Source organism: Mus caroli, unplaced genomic scaffold, assembly GCF_978045245.1.
Source record: "Mus caroli unplaced genomic scaffold, Mus_caroli_1 scaffold_17, whole genome shotgun sequence".
In the NCBI taxonomy this organism is placed as follows: Eukaryota; Metazoa; Chordata; class Mammalia; order Rodentia; family Muridae; genus Mus; species Mus caroli.
The window spans coordinates 84,344,619-84,367,923 of NW_028227272.1; the positions used below are offsets into that span (position 1 = coordinate 84,344,619).

The following is a 23,305-nucleotide window of genomic DNA, read 5'->3' on the forward strand; positions in this document are numbered from 1 at the left end:
GTTTTAAACTCAGGTCATCAGCTTAGCAGCAAGCTCTTTAGCTCTCTGAGCCATCTCAGGTGCCCCCAATGTAATCCTGTAAGGATTTATTTTTGTTGCTTAGTAGTGTCCCAGTGATATGACTTTTTTTGTTTTTAAGTGTTACTGTGGATCCAATCCTGGACTTACTCATGCTGACCGGGTGCTCTCCCACCCAGTCACAACTCCATTCATTTTCCATTTTTTAATAATTTATCTATTTTTGTGTTAAATGCATTGGTGTTTTGCCTGCATGTGTATATGTGTGAGGGTGGGTTTTTTTGTTTTTGTTTTTTTGTTTTTTGTTTTTGGTTGTTCAAGACAGGGTTTCTCTGTGTAGCCCTGGCTGTCCTGGCACTCACTTTGTAGACCAGGCTGGCCTCCAACTCAGAAATCCGCCTGCCTCTGCCTCCCGAGTGCTGGGATTAAAGGCCTGTGCCACCACACCCAGCTTGTGTGAGAGTGTTTTATCACCTGAACTGGAGTTACAGACAGTTGTGAGATGCCTTGTGGGTTCTGGGAATTGAACTTTGGTTCTCTTGATAAGCAACCAGCCCTCTTAACCACTGGCCCCTTATTTGCTATTTATGTTTCAAGGAAAACTGGATAGTTTCCAGTAGTTTGGCTATGTGAACATTCTTTTGTTTGTTTGTTTGTTTGGGGTTTTTTGAGACAGGGTTTCTTTGTATAGCCCTGGCTGTCCTGGAACTCACTTTGTAGACCAGGCTGGCCTCGAACTCCCGAGTGCTGGGATTAAAGGCATGCGACACCACCCCGGGCTTATATGAACATTCTTTTTTTTTTTTTTTTTTTTTTGGTTTTTTCGAGACAGGGTTTCTCTGTATAGCTCTGGCTGTCCTGGAACTCACTCTGTAGACCAGGCAGGCCTCGAACTCAGAAATCCGCCTGCCTCTGCCTCCCAAGTGCTGGGATTAAAGGCATGCGCCACCACCGCCCGGCTTTATATGAACATTCTTTTTTTTTTTTTTTTTTTTTTTTGGTTTTTCGAGACAGGGTTTCTCTGTGTAGCCCTGGCTGTCCTGGCACTCACTTTGTAGACCAGGCTGGCCTCGAACTCAGAAATCCTCCTGCCTCTGCCTCCGGAGTGCTGGGATTAAAGGCGTGCGCCACCACGCCCGGCTTATATGAACATTCTTATAGAGCATTTTGTTCTAATGAATAAATTTCCTTAATACTTAAGTATGCTCCAGACATACTAGAATTATAGAAAAAAGATATATCCTTCCCTATACACATGTGTGTGTGTGTGTATATGTGTGTGTGTAGTTATATCTATATCTATCTATCTATCTATCTATAGTTTCCATTCATACATAGAAACATGAAAATAAATGTGACAAGATGAAGGTTAATTGGCAGCAAAGTAAAATAAGATGAGAGCAACCTGGTGACCGAGTTAGTTAGGCTGCTTAGCTTGTATCATGAATTTTAGGTAGTGAACTAAGGCACCAACCACAGAAAATTAAGGGACAGAACAAGGCAAAGAAAGTTAACAATACAGCAATGGGGAATGAGAGAGGAAAACTTGTCACTAGGCTTTAAAAGCAGCGAGCTTTGAATTCTAATTCCCAGGTCGGGGATAGTGCACACCTTTAATCCCCGCAGTCAGGTGCATGAGGCTGGCTGTGCTCAGGGAATTTATGCCAGCCTGTTTTACATACTGGGTTCCAAGTCAGCCAAGTCACAGAGTGAGATTCCCATCTCAAAATAAGTGAATAAAATAAACCCACAACATTTTATCACCAGTAAAGAACAAGAGCGTTAGTTTTCCCCAAAATTTAAGTAAAAATTACATTGGTGAGATTTCTGCCCACTCAGAGACCTGAGTGCCTTCTGGTTCCCACCTGTGTCGGGGCAGAACTCTGGCACAGGACTGGAACCCCCGCAGCCCACACTTCAGTTGCAGCTCCACTCCCCAGGTATTCTGACACATTCAGGATCACAAGATCACAGAAAGGACAGGCTCCAGTCAGAGACAAGGAGGCCACATGGCAAAAGAGATAATCAGATGGCAAGAGGCAAGCATAAGAACATAAGCAACAGAAACCAATTTGACTTGGCAACATAAGAACCCAGTTCTCCCTCCACAGCAAGTCCTGGATACCCCAACACACCTATAAAGCAAGATTCAGATCTAAACTCTCTTTTCATGAAGATAATAGAGGACTTTAAGAAGGACATAAATAACTCCCTTAAGGAAATACAGGAGAACCCAAGTAAACAAGTAGAATCCCTTAAAAAGGAAACACATGAATCTCTTAAAGAAAAACAGGAGAACACGATCAAACAGGTGAAAGCATTGAACAAAACCAAAAAAGATCTAAAAATGGAAATAGTCATTAAAGAAAACTCAAAGAGAGACAACTCTGGAGATGGAAAAACCGAGGAAAGAGAACAGGAGGTGCAGATGCAAGCATCATCAACAGGATAACGTGAGATGGAAGAGAGAATTTCAGAGGCAAAAGGTATAATAGAAGACATTGACACAACAGTCAAGGAAAATACAAAAAGCAAAAAGCTCCTATCTCAAAACATGCAAGAAAAAACAGGACACAATGAAAAGACCTGACCTGAGAATAATAGGTACAGAAGAATAATAGATATAAAAGAGAGTGAAGATTCCCAACTCAAAGGGCCAGCAAACATCTTCAACAAAATTATAGAAGAAAACTTTTCTAACCTAAAGAAAGACATGCCCATAAACATACAAGGAGCCTACAGAACACAAATGATGGGACCAGAGAAGAAATTTCTCTTGTCACATAAAAATTAAAACAGAAAATGCACAGAATAGCTGGGCAGTGGTGGCACATGCCTTTAATCCCAGCTCTTCAGAGGCAGAGACAGGCGGATTTCTGAGTTCAAGGCCAGCCTGGTTTACAGAGTGATTTCCAGGACAGCCAGAACTACACAGAGAAACCCTGTCTTAAACAAAACAAAACAAAACAAAACAAAACAAAACAAAAAACAGTTATGAACCAAATGCATTTAACAGATATCTATAGAACATTTCACCCTAAAACAAAAGAATATACCTTCTTCTCAGCACTTCATGGTACCTTCTCAAAAATTGACTATATACTTAGACACAAAATAAACCTCAACAGATACAAGGACATTAAATTAATCCCATGTGTTCTATTGTACAACCACGGAGTAAGTTTTGTTTTCTTTTTCTTTTTTTTTTTTTTTGGTTTTTTTCGAGACAGGGTTTCTCTGTATAGCCCTGACTGTCCTGGTATTCACTTTGTAGACCAGGTTGGCCTCGAATTCAGAAATCTGCCTGCCTTTGCCTCCCAAGTGCTGGGATTAAAGGCGTGGGCCACTATTGCCTGGCAAGGTTTGTTTTCAATAGCAAAAAAACAACAGAAAGCCCACATACCCATGGAAGCTGAACAATTATTTATTCACTGAAAAGCTCTAGAACAAAAAGAAGCAAATACAGCCAAGAGGAGTAGTTGACAGGAAATAATCAAACTCAGGGCTGAACTTAACTAAGTAGGAACAAGAAGAACTATAGAAAGAATCAAGAAAACTAGGTGCTAATTCTTTGAGAAAATCAGCAAGATAAATAAAGCCTTAGCCAGACTAGCTAGAGGGCACAGAGACTGTATACACATTTTAAAAATCAGAAATGAAAAGGGAAACTTAAAAACAGAAAGTGAAGACATCCAAAAATTCATCAGATCCTACTACAAAAGCTTATACACAACACATCTGGAAAACCTGGATGAAATGGACAATTATCTAGACAGATATCAGGTACCAAAGTTAAATTAGGATCAGATGAACCATCTCAACAGTCCCTTAACCCCTAAGGAAATAGAAGCAGTCTTTAGAAGTCTCCCAACCAAAAAAAAAAAAAAAAAAAAAAAAAGCCCAGGGCCAGATGGTTTTAGTGCAGAATTCTATCAGACATTCAAAGAAGATCTAATACCGATACTTCTCATACTATTACATAAAATAGAAACAGAAGAAATACTATGAATTCGTTCTATGAAACCACAGTTACACTGATACCTAAACCACAAAAGGACCCAACAAAGAAAGAGAACTACAGACCAATTTACCTTATGAATTTTGATGCAAAAATGCTCAATAAAATTCTCTCCAACCGAATCCAAGCACACATCAAAATGATCATTCACCATGATAATCTCAGGAAAGCAGGGATGGTTCATTATATGGAAATCCATCAAAGTAATCCACTATATAAACAAACTCAAAGGGGGGAAAAATGTGATCATCTTATTAGATGCTGAAAAAAAGACTTTGACCAAATACATCACCCACTCATGTTAAAAGTATTGGAGAGATCAGGAATTCAAGGAGCACGCAACAAACTGATAGCCAATATGAAACTAAATGGAGAGAAACTTAAAAGCAATCCCATTAAAATAAGGGACAAGACAAGGCTGTCCATCTCTCTCTACCTATTCAATATAGTACTCGAAGGTCTAGCCAGAGCAATTAAGACAGCAAAAAGAGATCAAAGGGATATAAATTGGGAGGAAGGAAGTCAAGATAACACTATTTGCAGATGATATGTTAGTATATATAACCGACCCCCAAAATTCTACCAGCAAGCTTCTATAGCTGATAAACAACTTCAGCCAAGTGGCTGGATATAAAATTAACTCTAACAAATCAGTAGAGTAGATTTCCTCTACTCAAAGGATAAAATGGCTGAGAAAGAAATTAGGGAAATGACAATCTTTACAATAGTTGCAAATAATATAAAATATCTGGGTGTGACTTTAACCAAGCAAGTGAAATATATGTATGGCAAAAACTTCAAATCCCTGAAGAAAGGAATCAAAGAAGGCCTCAGAAGATGGAAAGATCTCCCATGCTCATGGATTGGCAGGATTAATATAGTAAAAATGGCCATCTTACCAAAAGCAATCTACATAGTCAATGCAATCCCCATCAAAATTCCAACCCAATTCTTCATAGAGTTAGAAAGATCAATTCTCAAATTCATTTGGAATAACAAAACACCTAGGATAATGAAAAATATTCTCAACAATAAAAGTCCACTTCTGGTGGAATCACCATCCCTGAACTCAAGCTGTCCTACAGAGCAATAGAGATAAAAACTGCATGGTATCGGTACAGAGACAGGCAAGTAGACCAATGGAATAGAATTGAAGACCCAGAAATAAACCCACACACCTATGGTCACTTGATCTTTGACAAAGAATCTAAAACCATCCAGTGGAAAAAAGACAGCGTTTTCAACAAATGCTGGCGGTTAGCATGCAGAAGAATGCAAATGGATCTATTCTTATCTCCTTGTACAAAGCTCAAGTCCAAGTGGATCAAAGACCTCCACATAAAACCAGACACACTGAAACTAATAGAAGAGAAAATGAGGACGAGTCTCAAACACATGGGCACGGGGAAAATTTCCTTAACAGAACACCAATGGCTTATGCTTTTTTTTTTTTTTTTTTTTTTGGTTTTTCGAGACAGGGTTTCTCTGTGTAGCCCTGGCTGTCCTGGAACTCACTCTGTAGACCAGGTTGGCCTCCAACTCAGAAATCCGCCTGTCTCTGCCTCCCGAGTGCTGTGATTAAAGGCGTGTGCCACCACGCCCGGCTTGGTTTATGCTTTAAGATCAACAATTGACAAACGGGACCTCATAAAATTGAAAAGCTTCTGTAAATCAAAGGACACTGTCAACAGGACAAAACGGCAAGCTACAGATTGGGAAAAGATCTTTACCAACCCTAAGTCCGATAGAGGGCAATATCCAAAATATACAAAGAACTCTAGAAAGTAGACTCCAGAGAACCAAATAACCCTATTAAAAAGTGGAGTACAGAGCTAAATAGAGAATTCTCAACTGAGGAATCTCAAATGGCTGAGAAGTACTTAAAGAAATGTTCAATTTCCTTAGTCATCAGGGAAATGCAAATCAAAACAACTCTGAGATTCCCTCAGAATGGCTAAGATCGAAATCTAAGGTGACAACAGATGTTGGTGAGGATGTGGATAAAGAGAAACATTCCTAAATTGCTTGTCAGACTACAAGCTGGTACAACCACTTTGGAAATCAGTTTGGTGGTTCCTGAGAAAATTGGAAATAGCTCTATCTAAGGACCTATCTATACCACTCCTGGGCATATACCCAAAAGATGCTCCACTATATAACAAGGACACATGCTCCACTATGTTCATAGCAGCCTTGTTTATAATAGCCAGAAGCTGGAAACAACCCAGATGTCCCTCAACAGATAAATGGATACAGAAAATGTGGTACATTTACACAAAGAATTACTGCACAGCAATTAAAAAACGACTTCATGAAATTCTCAGGCAAATGGATGGAACTAGAAAATATCATCCTGAGTGAAGTAACCCATTCACAAAAGAACACACATGGTATGTACTCACTGATAATCGGATGTTAGCCCAAAAGCTCACAATGCTCATGAGTCAACACCACTTAGACTTCTAAGCTCTAAGTGGAGCTTAGAAGGAAGAAAGACCAGGATGTGGATACTTCAGTCCTGCATTGAGGCAGGGGTGGGGGGGGGGGCAGGAGGGAGAGGGGGACCTGGGATGGAAAGAGGAAGAGGAGGAAATAAGGGGGAGCAGTGTCAGGAACTGGAGGAGATATAAGAGAGTCACAGAGGGTCAGGAAATCAAATAAAATTATGTAGCAGGGTGGATGAGGAACTGGGGATAGCCACTGGAGGGTCCCAGGCATCAGGGAAACATGATCCTCCCAGGACCCAATGGGAATGACTTTAGCCAAAATGGGTAGAGAAGGTGGAGATAAAACTAGTTGAGACCACCTCCAGTGGGTAAGCATAAACCCTGGTCCACGGATGGGGCCACCCACTCATCTCAAAAATTTTAATCCAGAAATGTTCCTGTCCAAAGGAAGAACAGGGACAAAAATGGAACAGAAACTGAAGGAAGGGCAAACCAGGGACTGCCCCACCTGGGAATCCATCATGTCTTCAGACACCAAACCCAACACTTGAGGTGGTCAAGAGGCTCTTGCTGACAGGAACCTAGTGTGGTGGTTCCTTGGGAGATCCTGCCAGCAACTGACAAATGCAGATGTGAATGTTTGGAGCCAACCATCAGACTGAGCTGAGGGAACCGAGTGGTGGTAAGGGGTTGGCAGAAGGGCTGGAGCAGCGGGGGATTGCAACCCCAGTGGAAGAAAAACATAGGCTGGCCTGACTACTCAGTTTTCCCAGAGTCTAGACCACCAACTAAGGAGAGTACCTAGAGGGATCCATGGCTCCAAACATATAGGTAGCAGAGGATGCCCTTGCCTGACAGCAATGGGAGGGGAGGCCCTTTGTCCCAGGGAGGTTTGAGCCCCAGCATAGGAGGATGCCCGAGAGGTGGGGCTGGAGAGTGTGGGTGGGTGGGGAAGCACCCTCATATAGGCAGAGTGGAGTGGGGAGAGCACATGTGAGATGAGAGGTTGGTGGAGGGGTAACTGGGAACTGGGGTATCATTTGAGATGTAAACCAATAGAGTGATTAAAAAATATATATATACTGGCCAATTTTCCAGTATTATGCTACTATTTCAACATAGTTTTATCTGACAACTAGTAAGTTTGATTATTTCATTTGCAATCTTTTAGGTCTTAAGAAGTCCATATATCTAGAAATGAGCAAAAGCTGGACTATGGAAGGATTTCTGGTGGTTAGATAAAAAGTCAACATTCCTCAGGATCTTTGAGGTTTGAGGAACCTTGATGTTTTGTTTTGTTTATGTTTGTTTGTTTTTTTTTTTTTTTCTCCCCCAAAGGACTCATGTCCCTTGCCTCTGACAGAAGGGACATGATTCTCCATTATCAATACACTCGCGGTTGCCTATCAAAAGTCCAGAACTGGCCTCTAGGCTCCCTCAGTCCCAGTTCACAATTATCTCAAAGCCTTCACACTAGTTACACATCTCAGAGCCTTCACCCTAGCCCGCAGGACCTTCTCTCATCTGGGTCCTGATTTCTGCTCTCTTTGTACCTTCTTGCCCCCGACTCTTCTGTCTTTTTTTTTTTTTTTTTTTTTTTTAAATCGTGCTATGTCCACTCTTCTCTCCCACTCTCTTGCTTCCTTAGCCCTGGTCTTCCTCTCTCTGCACTGGACTGTTCCCGATGCCTTTGAGTAGTTTTTCTCTTATTCACAATAAAAACCTTCCCCCTAACTTAGCGGCAGTTTCAAGTGGTTTCTTTATGGCATCCCCTCGCACACACTATCAACTGTTCTTTTACCGTGTTGCTTACTTCTGCCTATTTTGCTACTAACACGCACACGTAATTTTCTGTGATTACTGTCTCCGCTGAAGTCCGCTTAACGGGTGCTACAAAAGACTCCGCATAGAGTGTGTAGTTACTGTTTCTGTTACTGTTACTATCAACCAACTGCAACTCAAATCTTCAGGAGTTTACACTGTAACATTCCCCTTTAATTCCTGTCAGTTTGGACAAGGTCAGCAAGGTGAAGGCTGGGGTTGGGAGAAAGATCACTCACTTTTATAAGCGAGTGGGACAGGATTAGGGGAAAGGAGAGACGTGTGTAATTACGTCGCTCTCTTGGCCATCCTGCAGAAATAACGTATTTAAGAGAGGTAGCCATGCAGGACCTTTCCAAGCCATAGGCCAGGACCCATCATCCACTCCCTAGGAGGATTTAAATGACTCCACAGTTAACACCGCAGTGAACACGTGGCGGGACTCCCACGCACCCATCCCACGGGAGGCCGAGCCATTTCCCACAATGCCGCGTTCCGGAAGTTGCCTCTCCGGGAGGGTGGCTGGTTCCACCGCGTCGCTCTCTCTGCGTCAACTGGAGGAAGCGGAGCTGGCGGCCGGCTCCGGGCCTGTCGCGGGAGGCAGTTATGGGCGCCGTCGCCCCGGGTGAGTACCGGCCACCGCCACCGCCACCGCCACACTCCCGCCCTGCCTCGGCCTCATCCTCCTCCACTGCGGGTGCTGTCGGCTCCAGGGACGGCCCGGTGGGCGCCGAGCAGTCGGTAGGGCCGGCGGGCGCCGGGAAGGGTGGCTGGGCGGGCGGCTGGCGGGCGAGCTCCGGGGAGCGCCCGGTGACACGGTGTGCGTTGTAAGCGCGGCTGGCGCTGCCACCTCCGGGCCGGGTGACAGCCTATGTCGAAACTGGAGAGCCACGTTGTAGAGAGACCTGCTGACAGGGGCTTTCCGACATTGCCTTGGTGGTGATGATGGCTTAGCGAAGGCAGAGGAGGACCGGGAAGGCAGAAAAGGAAAGCAGCGGGCTGGATAGGAGGCTGACAGCAGGAGTTGTGATTTCAGCCAAGGGAGGGAGCCGCGAGCGAGGAGTTGGACCAAGGTGGCAATTCTTGTCGGAAAACTCCCCTGGACGCTGCGGGACCGAGCATTACTGTTTTATAGACGCCGTTCCCACGGCTCAGCAGTGACCTTCACAGCTGTCAGAATTTTACTGTAGCTCCTTCAATAGCATCGACTGACTCTTCAGTCATGGGTTTGGTTGCCCTAATTAAAAGTTTGTCTTTCAAGTTTCCCTATGCTGTCTCAAGGGAAGCTGCAGTCCCTAAACCAGATCTTCTAGCTCTGTCTCCACAACTGAAGGCTTATGATTTAATTAATGTCCGCCTTTTTCTTTTACACCTGAAGTTGTGTCTTCTCAGGTAATATTCATTCTCTCTCTCTCTCTCTCTCTCTCTCTCTCTCTCTCTCTCTCATCTCGTCCGTCTGTCCGTCCGTCTATCTGACCACCTCGCTGTAGCTGACCTGGAACTTTGTAACTGCCTACTTTTGCGGTGCTGGGATTAAATGTGTGCGCCATTAACGGAGGAAGCTTTTCTTGAGGACCTACTATGTACTCACAGTATGTTATAGACAAGATAGAAATTCTGCCCGGAACCAGTTCTTTCTCCTAAGGCTTCGGATTACAGAGGGGGGAGGGGGAGGGGAGGGGGGAGGAGAGGAGAGAGAAATTAGCACGTTCAGATTATAGATTCGAAAAGCAGTTTCCTGTGGTAGAGAAACAGATACAGGATAGTACATATCTTTTTCCTTTCAGTCCCTCTCTGTGTATTTGCTTTGTTCAAGACAAGGTCTCCTTGTACAGCTTTGGCTGTCTTGGAACTCCCTCCATAGACCAGGCTGGCCTCCAGGAACGCGGCTAATGCAGGTTTTCTTAAATCTTCATTGAAACCTGGTGGTGATGTTGGCACACGCCTTTAATCCCAGCACTGTGGGAGGCAGAGGCAGTTGGATCTCTGGAGGGTTAGGAGGGTTAGCTCAGCCTGGACTAGAGTGGTTTTGTTTTTAAATTTCTTTCTTTAGTGAGTATCTTCATTTAAAAGATGATTGTGAGAATCAAACATGATGGTTTTGGAAAGGCACTGTCTCATTCATTGTTTTTGTTTGATGAGTTCTGAGTCAGGATTGCTAGTCCGTTGGGGCCAGGTTGAAGGGGACAAGTTCCAGAGTATAAACTTAGATGGTTTGGCAGTTTAATAGGTTCATTAGAGTGACGTAATACAAAGGGCGTTATCTGAAGATGAATCTTGCACTAATGTGGCACAGTTTAGAGGAGGTTAGCTTGGAGAGAAGAAGTTGGATACTCGCCCCCGCCCCCCCCCCAAGAGGACCATTTTATACAGCCCTCACCATTTTTTTTTCTTTTTTGGTTTTTCCAGACAGGGTTTCTCTGTGTAGCCCTGGCTGTCCTGGAACTCACTTTGTAGACCAGGCTGGCCTTGAAGTCAGAAATCCGCCTGTCTCTGCCTCCGGAGTGCTGGGATTAAAGGTGTGTGCCACCACGCCCGGCTGCATTTTTTTTTTTTTTAAAACAACATTTTAAATGATCCTTGGTAAAGGAAGGGTTACATACTGGCTTAGTACTGTGTTTCCCTAGCATTTCATCCAGCATATACGAGGCCCAGATTTAGTATCCAGCACTGAGGAGGACAAAAGGATGAATGAAAATGTAAAAGATAATTGCTGCCCTTGGCTCATGGTTTTCTAGAGATGTCCTGCACCTCAGTACCATCCCACCAAGAGCTGAAGGGTTACTTGCAAGACTATGCCAGAAAGATGACAACAGTTAAGATTAGAATTAATCTTAATTTTTAAGATTAATTAGATTAACTACATTGGAGTGTAGTTTAGTAGAGCACCTGTAAAAACAAGAATTAAGTGAAGTATTTCCTCCAGATACTATTTTCCATTTGCACAAACTTTTTTGGTTTTTCGGAACAGGGTTTCTCTGTATAGCCCTGGCTGTCCTGGATCACACTTTGTAGACCAGGCTGACCTCAAACTCAGAAATCCGTCTGCCTCTGCCTCCCAAGTGTGCCACCACGTCCGGCTGCACAAACTTTTAATAGGCATCTTAAGTAAAAATAGCTTTTTATGGTCGTTATCAAGTTTTTAGCCTTAACAAGTTACTCTGAAGCATGTAAAATAGAGATTCTCAAAATAAATGTTTAATGATAGACTTGTAAGTACTTGTAATTCTTTTGCTATTTTTAAATTTTCAAAATTGAACCAAACAGGCAAAGATTTAATGTGTAGTTAGATTAGCTGTAGACTACCAAATGGGGGTTTGTGGGTGACATAGGCAAGTCGATTCTTCGTTCATATCTAGAAGGCAGACTAGTAAAGAGAATTGTGTACTTTTGTCTGTCTATTTTTAAAATTTCTTGCAGACCTTTAAATTTTGCTAGCTGATGGATTGTAGAATGATATCTAATTTTGTGGCGAAGAGTTGAATGCCTGTTAGTGTTGGGCACAGAAGCATCAGCACGAATGGAAGAAGGTGGGGAACTTTGACTTTTACATTTGTAGCTAACATCCTAACTTTGTCACTTCCTGACTGTGAAGACAGGATGAAGCTGTCTACTCTGTGCACTTAAGAGTTCATATTGGAAGAGGGATGGTATATCCCAGGGGTATTTTTGAGTTATAAAGTATTGACTGTAGCTTACTTGAATTTTTATCTTCTAAACTGTAGAAATCATTTTTTCTTTCATCCTTTGTCTTTCTGGTTTTGTCAAGCTGGGTTTGTCTTTTTTTCTAGATTGTAACTTTGTGTCAGCGTGCAGTCCATAAAGTGCCAGCATGGGGAAGAAACGGACCAAGGGGAAAAGTGTCCCAGACACGGTGGCCTCAGAATCTGCAGGTATGGTTCCTCAGTTGTTCTTTTTTTTTTTTAAAGATTTATTTTATTTATTATATGTAAGTACACTGTAGCTGTCTTCAGACACTCCAGAAGAGGGAGTCAAATCTCGTTACGGATGGTTGTGAGCCACCATGTGGTTGCTGGGATTTGAACTCCGGACCTTCGGAAGAACAGTTGGGTGCTCTTAACCACTGAGCCATCTCACCAGCCCTCCTCAGTTGTTCTTAAAGCCTGCTTCTATGTCTAAATGAATATATATGTATATACGTATATATGTATATTTTAATTGAATTGAATTTTTATTTATTTATTTTTTTGTTTATTTTATGGGTACTGGTGCTTTTTCTCGTATGTATGTCTGCAGTGTGTGTGTGCAATGCCAACGTAGACCAGAAGGGGGCATTATATCTCCTGTAAATGTAGTTAGATGGTTGTAAGACACCACATAGGCTCTGGGACTCAAACCCCAGACACCTGGAAGAGCAGTCAGTGCTCTTAACTGCTGAATCATCTCTCCAGCCCCCATGGATGATACATAAGCAATGTATGTACAGTTATGTAATCATAATTTTACTATTGTTAAATTTCTATTTAAAATTGTATTTAAAACCATTTTAAATGTTTTTTTGTAATTATTTATTTACTTATTTTTTTTACCTGCATGATGTATGTCAGTGCACCATTTGTGGCCAGTGCGTGTAGAGGCCAGAGAAGGTGTCAGGGCCTCTGGAATTGTAAATAGTGGTGGTTGTTGTCTGCCATGTGGGTGCTGGGATTGGAACCACAGATACTTTGGAAGCGTGCCAGGTGCTCTGAACCACTGAGCTGTCGTCCCAACCCTATCTATCTATCTATCTATCTATTTATAATTTTACATTTTATGTGGATAGGTCTTCTGACTGTATGTATATCTTCTGTATACCATGCCTGTGGAGGCCAAAAGAGAATATCAAATCCTCTGAAATGAGTTATGAACATGGTTGTGAGGCATCACGTGGGTGCTGGGATTGGAACCACAGGTCCTCTGGAAAGAACCGCCACTCTTAACCTCTGAGCCGTCTCTCCAGCCCTTCTCTTTTTAAGATAGGGCTTCACTGTCCCTGGCTGGCCATGAACTCAGAGTTCTGCTGCTTTTGCCCCTTAGTGCTAAAGTTAAGGTGTGCACAGCCATGCCCAGCTTAGATTTTAGTACTACGTGTGTGTGATGTGTATGAGTGTTGAGGGGGAGTAAGATCTGTGTGCCAGGAAAGCTTTCAGGAGTAGCTTCTTTCCAGCCCCTGTGGGTTTGGGATGACACTCGGGTCCTCAGTCTCACACAGCAGGTTGGCCCTCTAGTAGTCTTTGCTCTGTGTGTAATGGCTGCTTTGCTGGCATGCATGGTCTTTTCACCACATGTCTGCCTGCTACCTCGGGAGGCTAGAAGAGAGCATTGGATTTCCTGGAACTGGATTTAGTTATACACAGTTGCGAGCTGCCATGTGGGTGCTGGGAATCGAACCTGCAAGAGTAGCTAGTAGACTCTACTGTTGAGCCATCTTTCCTACCTTAGACTCACTTTTGATATAAAGGATCATGTCTGTATATGTTATCATTTATTTAGCTAGTCTGCTACTGTTAGTTTTAGTGTTATCAGTGGGACAATAATGGTCCTCAGTTGCGCAATAAAATGCTTATTTTCCTGAACCTTTAGTAGTACTTGACAGCATCACTTATAAACTTAATGCTCATTTAACATTTTAGAAGATACTTCTTCCCCCTCTCCTGTAATCTGTTTCCTTACTAGGATTCAGTGGTTTTCTGCATTACTTTACTTATATTAACTTGATCTCTGTTTATTGGAAGCCACTTGCACTACTTGATTGGTTTCTATGACTTTAGTTTCCATCAAACAACTCAAATCCTTAGGAATGGCTCCCACGCCCTTTAATCACTTGTCCAGAGCCTGCTTTCCAGTCTCAAGTAGGGCTGTCTTTTGAGTATGGCTCCACCATTTATAGAGATAGCACACATTTTTACACACTTTTATATGGGGATTGGTCTTTTTGGTTTGCCCTGTCTGTCCGTCCATCCATCCGTCCGTCTACCCATCCATCCATCTATCATCTGTCTATCTTAGAATGGGCCCTTTTATGTAATTTTTGCTGGCCTATAATTCCATATGTAGACTATTGTGGCCTGAACCTACCAGGAACCCACTTGCCTCTGCCTCCTCAGTGCTGGGATTGAAAGGTGTGTGTGTATCCTCAGCCTGGCTGCCTTTCACCTTAAGGACATGGTTTTAGTATGAGTAATGAGTCCAGGTTATGACAGTCATTCAGTAGTTATTTGCTCTTACATACTAACCTTAGATTTCTCATTTGTCATTAGGGTTAGTACTGTCTTTCTTCTAGGTAATGATAAGCGTTAAATGAGATGAACATATTTAAAACAGTTTATAGGATGCGCGCAATCAATGTCAGAGACTTTGATTACTGTAAATGTCTTTCAGTACTTTATCTACCTCTCGAAAGTTTTGCATTGTTTTTTCCTAATAGATGGTCAGTGTGAGAAGTTCTTATTCATTGCTGTAGTTTCTACTCTTGGTAGGATGTGAGCTGCTCAAGAAGGATGAGGTGTAAGTGGGGAGCTTTTAGCTTCTCTGGGAACCAGCATAGTGTCTGTAGTGTGTGTTACGGAAGGAATGGAGAACTTCTTTTCCTGTCCTTCAAAGATTAAAAAATAGATAAATGATAAAAGGCCTTATTTTAATTAAAATAGAGAAATGGGAATGAGTTTGTAGATGTGATTACATTTAGGTCATCAAAATAAAATATCTGTCCTTGAAAGATGGCTCAAATGCTTAAAGAGTTCTGGCTGTGTGGTCATAAGGACTGGAGTTTGGATTGCACATCATCCAGGCTTCCCACAAATACTCCAAGCTCTCAGCACTCCCTGGCCTCCAGGCCTCCTCTGCATGCACACACATCCATACACATCCACACATATACGAAGAAAAAAATCCTAAAAACGTCAATTTTAAATTTGTGAAAGGCTTTCTTAGCAGAGTTTGGATGTACTTAGTGGTGCTGTTGGCCAGTGTGTGAGGACACAGCCGTTCCCCAGGACCATAGAGAAAATGCTGCTGCTTCTACTGGCATTCCTGTCTCCTTGGGACTGTGGTTTTAAGGGCAGAGAGCTCAGTTGATAGAACCCTACCCTGCCACAATCACACACAGGCATCCTTCTCAAAGAGTCTCATAATATTCAAATGAGTGTTCTAATAGTCTGAAAGCTAATTTAATGTTGAAATTTGGATACAGTCAATATTAACAATAAAAAGACAAATTTAATCTTATGTATTGCTTTTTTTTTTTTTAATTTTCAATAGAACCAGTGTGCAGACACCTTAGAAAAGGGTTGGAACAAGGTAATTTGAAAAAAGCTTTAGTAAATGTGGAATGGAATATCTGCCAAGACTGTAAGACTGACAATAAAGTGAAAGATAAACCTGAGGAGGAAGCAGAAGACCCTTCGGTTTGGCTCTGTCTTAAATGTGGCCATCAGGTATGCTCAGATTTAATAAACAGAGACTTTAGGAAGCTCTGGGTGGGTCTGTACAAACGCCAGCAGTCATACGTCATGCTCTCTAGTCAGTGGATTCTAAGACTAAATTTTTTTCCATGTTGGTGTTTTGGGAGGGTTCTCTGAGGTACCATGGTTGTAACAGTGAAGGGATAGGAATAGGCAGAGGGAAGAAACAGCTCCAACAGAGCTGACTCTGTAGGTTGTAGAGTGACTGTGGCCCTTAACATGTGTCCTGAATAAAGGAAAGGGGCTAGATCTTTGTGCCTGTGCACACAGGTCCTACTCCTGGAGAGAGGTTGTAATTTTCTGCAAGGCAGCTCCCTTTCTTTCATTGGGGATAATTCTGTGGAGAGGTGGCTTGGGTTGCTACCACCATCAAGCTACATTTCAGGCAGCTGGGAGACATGACTACATTGATTTTAGGGCCTGATCAGGAAACTGGCGGGTGCATCTTATCACCTACTGTGTGTCATCAGCCTACTGGTATGGTTGACATACTAAAGCTTGGTCACCATTAAATGGTGGTGTGTTGATTTATGTCTGTCTGTCTGTTATCTGTCTGTGTGTCTATCTGTTTATCATCCATCCATCCATCTGTCTGTCTACCTTTCTTTTTTTTTTTTTTTTTTTGGTTTTTCGAGACAGGGTTTCTCTCTGTAGCCTTGGCTATCCTGGAACTCACTCTGTAGACAAGGCTGGCCTCAAACTCAGAAATCCGCCTGCCTCTGCCTCCCGAGTGCTGGGATTAAAGGCGTGCACCACCACGACCGGCTCCCTGTCTACCTTTCTACTCTGAGATAGGGACTCAGTAAGTAGCTTTGGCTGGCCTGGAACTAACTATTCAGAACTGGCTGGCCTTGAACTCAGAGATCTGACAGCCTTGGCCTCTTCAGTGCTGGGATTAAAGGCTGTGAGTCACCATATCCAACTGGTGGTGAGTCTGTTAGGAAACTGGACTGCTCAGTCTTAACATGAATCTACCAGAAGAGACAAACAACTAATTTTTGAAAAAAAAAAATTAAGGTTTATTTTTATTTGTTTTTGTTTTTTCGAGACAGGGTTTCTCTGTGTAGTCCTGGCTGTCCTGGAACTCACTCTGTAGACCAGGCTGGCCTTGAACTCAGATTTATTTATTTATTTATTTATTTTTAAAGATTTATTTATTTATTATATGTAAGTACACTGTAGTTATCTTCAGACACACCAGAAGAGGGCGTAAGATCTCGTTACAGATGGTTGTGAGCCACCATGTGGTTGCTGGGATTTGAACTTGGGACCTTTGGAAGAGCGGTCAGCGCTCTTAACCGCTGAGCCACCTCTCCAGCCCCAGATTTATTTTTAATTATGTGTATTGTGTGTATCTGTGGTAGATTGTGTGTGCACCTGAATGCAGGTGTTTATGGAGGCCAGAAAAAGTTTTTACATCCCTTGGAACTGGTAGTACAGGCACTTGTGAGCCACCAGATGTATGTACTGGGACTGAGCTGGAAGAGCAGTATGTGCCCCTTTTTGCTCAGCCATCTGTCAAGCCCATCCCCAATTATTTAAAAGTTGAAATTACATGAAGATAATTACAGATTCAAATGGTATTTTACAGTCCTAAAAATTTACACACACAGTCTTACACAATTTGTTCTCCCAATGGTAGTATTTTTAAAAATTGATGCAGTACCGTGGCTAGACTTTTGACATTGATAGAATTAACCACTTACATCTCCAGCCTTCCTTCTAGGTACAGGTATAGGGTGTCTACTGTGGGGTGTATATGTGGGGTGTCTATGGTATATATGTGGTGTCTGTGGGGTGTTGTGTGTGGGGTGTCTGTGGTACATGTATAGGGTGTCTGTGGTGTATATGTGGGATGTCTGTGGGGTATGTATAGGGTGTCTGTGTGGTATGTGGGGTGTGTGTCTGTGTGGTGTGTGGGGTGTCTGTGTGGTATGTAGGGTGTCTGTGGGGTGTTGTGTGTGGAGTGTCTGTGGTGTGTGTGTGGGGTGTCTATGGTGTGTGTATGGGGTGTGTGTGGCATATGCGTGGGGTGTCTGTGGTGTGCTGTTCTTTCAGTTGTTTCACAGCTAAAGTACAGATGCTGTCAGCATCACTGTATATATGCTGTATTGCTCTTGTCTAGTTGTTTCCACAGTCCCACTAGCACCCTTCTTGGCATCCCAAAATTCTGGACATTTTTTATGGAGAGGATATAGGGTTTTTTTTAATATATAAGTGGATAAACTTAAACTGCTTGGGGAGGTAGCCTTTAAGCAAGGCCAGAGGATGGGGTTTGTTCAGGTGCTAGGGATGGTGGAGAGTCTAAGACTCATGGAATAGCATGAACAAACTTCTGCAGCTGTGAAACACTGAGTCCGGTTTTATCAAGTAAGAGAACATGGAGGTTAACTGGCAAGGGGGGTTGCTACAGTTGGGGCTTGTACAGGAGTTTAAAAGAACAACTCATATTTTAGAGTGAACAGTACTTAAAAAGACCATCATGTGTTAGGAACAGTAAGCTGGAAAGGATGCATGTGATGGAAGACGCTGAAGAGAGCCTTTCAGAGGCTTCTGCAGGTGCAGAGGATCTGATGGATGTGGCTTGACTGGGGTGTTTGTGATTGGAGTGTTTGGGGGTGTGCAGTGGGGACAGACCAGGCCCTTGTTGCACAGGGCAAATGTCCTACCACTTTGTTGTTCTGTTTTAATGAGGACTGGAAAGTACAAGTAGTTGAAAAGGAAGAGTAATTTTAGTGCTAACATGCCCTTTTCCATGAATATTCTCAGTTGCCTATAGATATTGAAGCTTCAAAAAAAAAAAAAAATCCAGACTCTGTAGAGTGTATTTTTTATATCTGTATTTATTTCATGTGTACATGTGTATGCATAAGCAAGGGAGGAATCATGCCCAGATGTGCCACAGTGGAGGTCGGAAGACAGAGGGAATATCTTCTCTCTAGTAGGTCCTGGGGGAGCAAATTCCCTGGAGAGCTAGCTATCTTTTTGAAGTTGTAAGGATGACAGAGCTCTTGAAGTACTTCTGTCTTCATGATGGGTTATAAGTTAGTTTGGTGAGGTTCTGGCTTTGAGGCTGTGATTGTTGCTCCCCAGGGCTGTGGCAGAGATTCTCAGGAGCAGCATGCCTTGAAGCACTACACAACACCGAGATCCGAGCCTCACTATCTGGTGCTCAGTCTGGACAACTGGAGCGTCTGGTGAGCTTCGACTCCTTCTCCTGTCGACTAGAGATGATTTAAAATGCCAGAGAATGAATCTGCTGAAAGTGTTTAAGAGCAAGAAGAGTAAACTTTTACATGTTTGTCATGTAGTGCTGCATGGGAAAATGGAGTACAATAAGGCATGGGATCTAGCACCTCCTGTGTCTTTCCTTGTGGAATTAATTGGTTTTAGTTTAAAGACAGGGACAGGAAGCACACATTTCAAATACATGAGAATATAGTAAAAGGATAATGAATTTCCACAAAACCATTGTCAGGCCATTTATGATGTTGTATCTTCTAGATTGTAATATGATTAACAGTCTTTGCAGCAATATTCCTCTGAGTATCATCTGTCACTTGTCAACTTTGTTAATTTTCTTGGCCTTGGCCTGTAGTTAAAATGATGTGTGCACAAGACTGTATAGTCCACACATATTGGAGTGCATGTTGTGTGTGCAGAGGCCCAGCAGTGCCTCCCAACAGTTGCTCACCACCTTACTATGTGAGACCTTCCCTCCCTTGAGGGGAAGTTAGTGGGTTCTTGTTTGTTGTCTGTCTGGCTGGTTGGTTGGTTTGGCTGGCTAGCCAGGGGCCTCCACTGGATAATACAGGAATTACAGGTAAGTACATGTGTATAGAGGGCATCAGACCCAGATTCCCATGCTCTGTAGCAAGTGCTCTTAGACACTGAGCCATCCCCCCCAGTCCACTGGGCTCTCACACTGGGCTAAGGTGTGAGAGCACTTGCCTAGCATGCATGAGACTTTGTGTTCCATTCCTAGAACCTTATATGGGGGAAAAAAATGACAAAAATCACTTTTATGATTTTAATGATGTTCCCTGTGTTTGGAATTTCCATTCTACTTATGTGTAGCTGTAATTGTGGTGAATTTTATTAACAAACCAGACTTAAAATGTGCTTAGTTGTACTAAAACACATTTTAAGACTTATTTTTATTTTTAACTCTGTATATGTCTGTAGGTAGATTATTTCGTGAGTGCAGACACCTGCAGTTATAGGATTCCCAGAGCTCTAGTTACAGGTCCTGGGGACCAAACTTGGGTCTTCTGGAAAAACAGTACATGCTTATAACTACTGAGCTGTCTCTACAGCCCTCACGGAAACTGTTTTTTATTTTCACTTTCTCTATACAATTTTAGATTATTAAGTGTGTGATGTGTTTGTGTGTACATGTATGTGCGCATGTGTGAGCCCTGTTGAGCAGCATTGCCATAGTGCATGTGTGGAAAATCAGTTCTCTCCTCCACTGGGTTCTGGGGTTGGAGTCAGGTTGCAGGATTTTGAAGCAAGCACTTTTATCCACGAAGCCGTTGCCAGCCCTACTTTCATTGTTTTTAGTAGAGTAATTTGATAATTATGATTTGTCCCTCTCTCTCATAGTCATTAGTGTGTCGATTTTCTTTCTCTGGTTATATATAGGTGCTACAAGTGTGACGAGGAAGTCAAGTACTGTAGCTCAAACCGATTGGGCCAAGTCGTTGATTATGTTAGAAAACAAGCTGGCATAAGAACTTCAAAACCAGGTAAAAACCCAAACAATATGTTTCTTACTAGATATACAATGTTGAATTTGTATAGCTGCTTTTATATACTCATTCCTTTACCGCCCCCCTCCCTGTTTTTTTTTTTTTGTTGTTGTTGTTGTCTTTTTGTTTTTTTTTTTTTTTTGAGACAGGTCTTTATATGTAGCACTGCTATCCTAGAACTTGCTATGTAGACCAAGCTGGCCTTGAGCTCACAGAGAATCCTTCTGTCTCTGCCTCTTAGGTTCTGGGATTTAAGGCATGCGACACCATGTCCAGCCAGCCATTCATGTACTTTGTGAGATCAGATCTGTCGGTAGATCAGGTTGACCTTGAGTTTGTGAGTCAGTTGCCTCAGAGGCCTTCTGATTACTGGGCTTACAGGGGCCTGACACACACCTGGTTAATAGCATTACCTCCAGTATTACACATAGCAGGTAATATTAGTTGTGACTTGTTTTATTTTTCGTGGTACAGTTACATAGGATGTGAGAAGTGATCTAGCCATATGTGATAAAGGGCCTGGACTAAGGTCATTAAAGGTCAAAGGCTTCTTCTCATGACTCCAGCCTAGAGCTATAGACATTACTATAGACATTGTGCGTGCATGTATGTGTCTGCTAGAGAGAGAGAGAGAGAGAGAATTAGAAGGATTTTCTTTTATATTGCAAATAGTTTTTTTAATACAATATATTCTGATTATCGTTTCTCCACTCCCAAGCCTCAACCCCTCTCAGATTCTCTTCTTATCTCCTCCCATACAAATCTATACCCTTTCTCTATCCTTAGAAAACAAACTAGAATCTAAAGAAGAAGACTACGATAAGACAAAACCAAACTGGAATAGGACAAACAAAACAAACAAACAAAAAATGTAGCCAAAGGACAAGCACAAGAACCACATGGAGAGACAGAGATGCCCGCACACACAGAGACACACATGCCCGCACACACAGAGACACACATGCCCGCACACACAGAGACACACATGCCCGCACACACAGAGACACACATGCCCGCACACACAGAGACACACATGCCCGCACACACAGAGACACACATGCCCGCACACACAGAGACACACATGCCCGCACACACAGAGACTCACATGCCCGCACACACAGAGACACACATGCCCGCACACACAGAGACACACATGCCCGCACACACAGAGACACACATGCCCGCACACACAGAGACACACATGCCCGCACACACAGAGACACACATGCCCGCACACACAGAGACACACATGCCCGCACACACAGAGACTCACATGCCCGCACACACAGAGACACACATGCCCGCACACACAGAGACACACATGCCCGCACACACAGAGACACACATGCCCGCACACACAGAGACTCACATGCCCGCACACACAGAGACACACATGCCCGCACACACAGAGACACACATGCCCGCACACACAGAGACACACATGCCCGCACACACAGAGACACACATGCCCGCACACACAGAGACACACATGCCCGCACACACAGAGACACACATGCCCGCACACACAGAGACACACATGCCCGCACACACAGAGACACACATGCCCGCACACACAGAGACACACATGCCCGCACACACAGAGACACACATGCCCGCACACACAGAGACACACATGCCCGCACACACAGAGACACACATGCCCGCACACACAGAGACTCACATGCCCGCACACACAGAGACACACATGCCCGCACACACAGAGACACACATGCCCGCACACACAGAGACACACATGCCCGCACACACAGAGACTCACATGCCCGCACACACAGAGACACACATGCCCGCACACACAGAGACACACATGCCCGCACACACAGAGACACACATGCCCGCACACACAGAGACACACATGCCCGCACACACAGAGACACACATGCCCGCACACACAGAGACACACATGCCCGCACACACAGAGACTCACATGCCCGCACACACAGAGACACACATGCCCGCACACACAGAGACACACATGCCCGCACACACAGAGACACACATGCCCGCACACACAGAGACACACATGCCCGCACACACAGAGACACACATGCCCGCACACACAGAGACACACATGCCCGCACACACAGAGACACACATGCCCGCACACACAGAGACACACATGCCCGCACACACAGAGACACACATGCCCGCACACACAGAGACACACATGCCCGCACACACAGAGACACACATGCCCGCACACACAGAGACACACATGCCCGCACACACAGAGACACACATGCCCGCACACACAGAGACACACATGCCCGCACACACAGAGACACACATGCCCGCACACACAGAGACACACATGCCCGCACACACAGAGACACACATGCCCGCACACACAGAGACTCACATGCCCGCACACACAGAGACACACATGCCCGCACACACAGAGACACACATGCCCGCACACACAGAGACACACATGCCCGCACACACAGAGACACACATGCCCGCACACACAGAGACACACATGCCCGCACACACAGAGACACACATGCCCGCACACACAGAGACACACATGCCCGCACACACAGAGACACACATGCCCGCACACACAGAGACTCACATGCCCGCACACACAGAGACACACATGCCCGCACACACAGAGACTCACATGCCCGCACACACAGAGACACACATGCCCGCACACACAGAGACACACATGCCCGCACACACAGAGACACACATGCCCGCACACACAGAGACACACATGCCCGCACACACAGAAACTAGAAATCGTAGTGAGTACTCAGAGGACCT

General features: G+C 43.8%; 1 protein-coding gene across 2 annotated transcripts in view; it reads left to right on the forward strand.

Moving 5' to 3' along the window:
* Positions 1-8,813: 8,813 nt before the first annotated feature.
* The window catches only part of Usp16 (ubiquitin specific peptidase 16), a 32,348-nt gene continuing 17,856 nt past the window's right edge, over positions 8,814-23,305 (forward strand). For both annotated transcript variants that reach the window (XM_021185640.2, XM_029470395.1), the window contains exons 1-7: positions 8,814-8,929; positions 9,795-9,896; positions 11,725-11,834; positions 12,096-12,197; positions 15,565-15,740; positions 18,861-18,964; positions 20,412-20,515. In XM_021185640.2, coding sequence (XP_021041299.1) covers positions 12,137-12,197; positions 15,565-15,740; positions 18,861-18,964; positions 20,412-20,515 — 445 coding nt within the window. In that variant the 5' untranslated portion in view covers positions 8,814-8,929; positions 9,795-9,896; positions 11,725-11,834; positions 12,096-12,136. The remainder of the gene's footprint in view (positions 8,930-9,794; positions 9,897-11,724; positions 11,835-12,095; positions 12,198-15,564; positions 15,741-18,860; positions 18,965-20,411; positions 20,516-23,305) is intronic.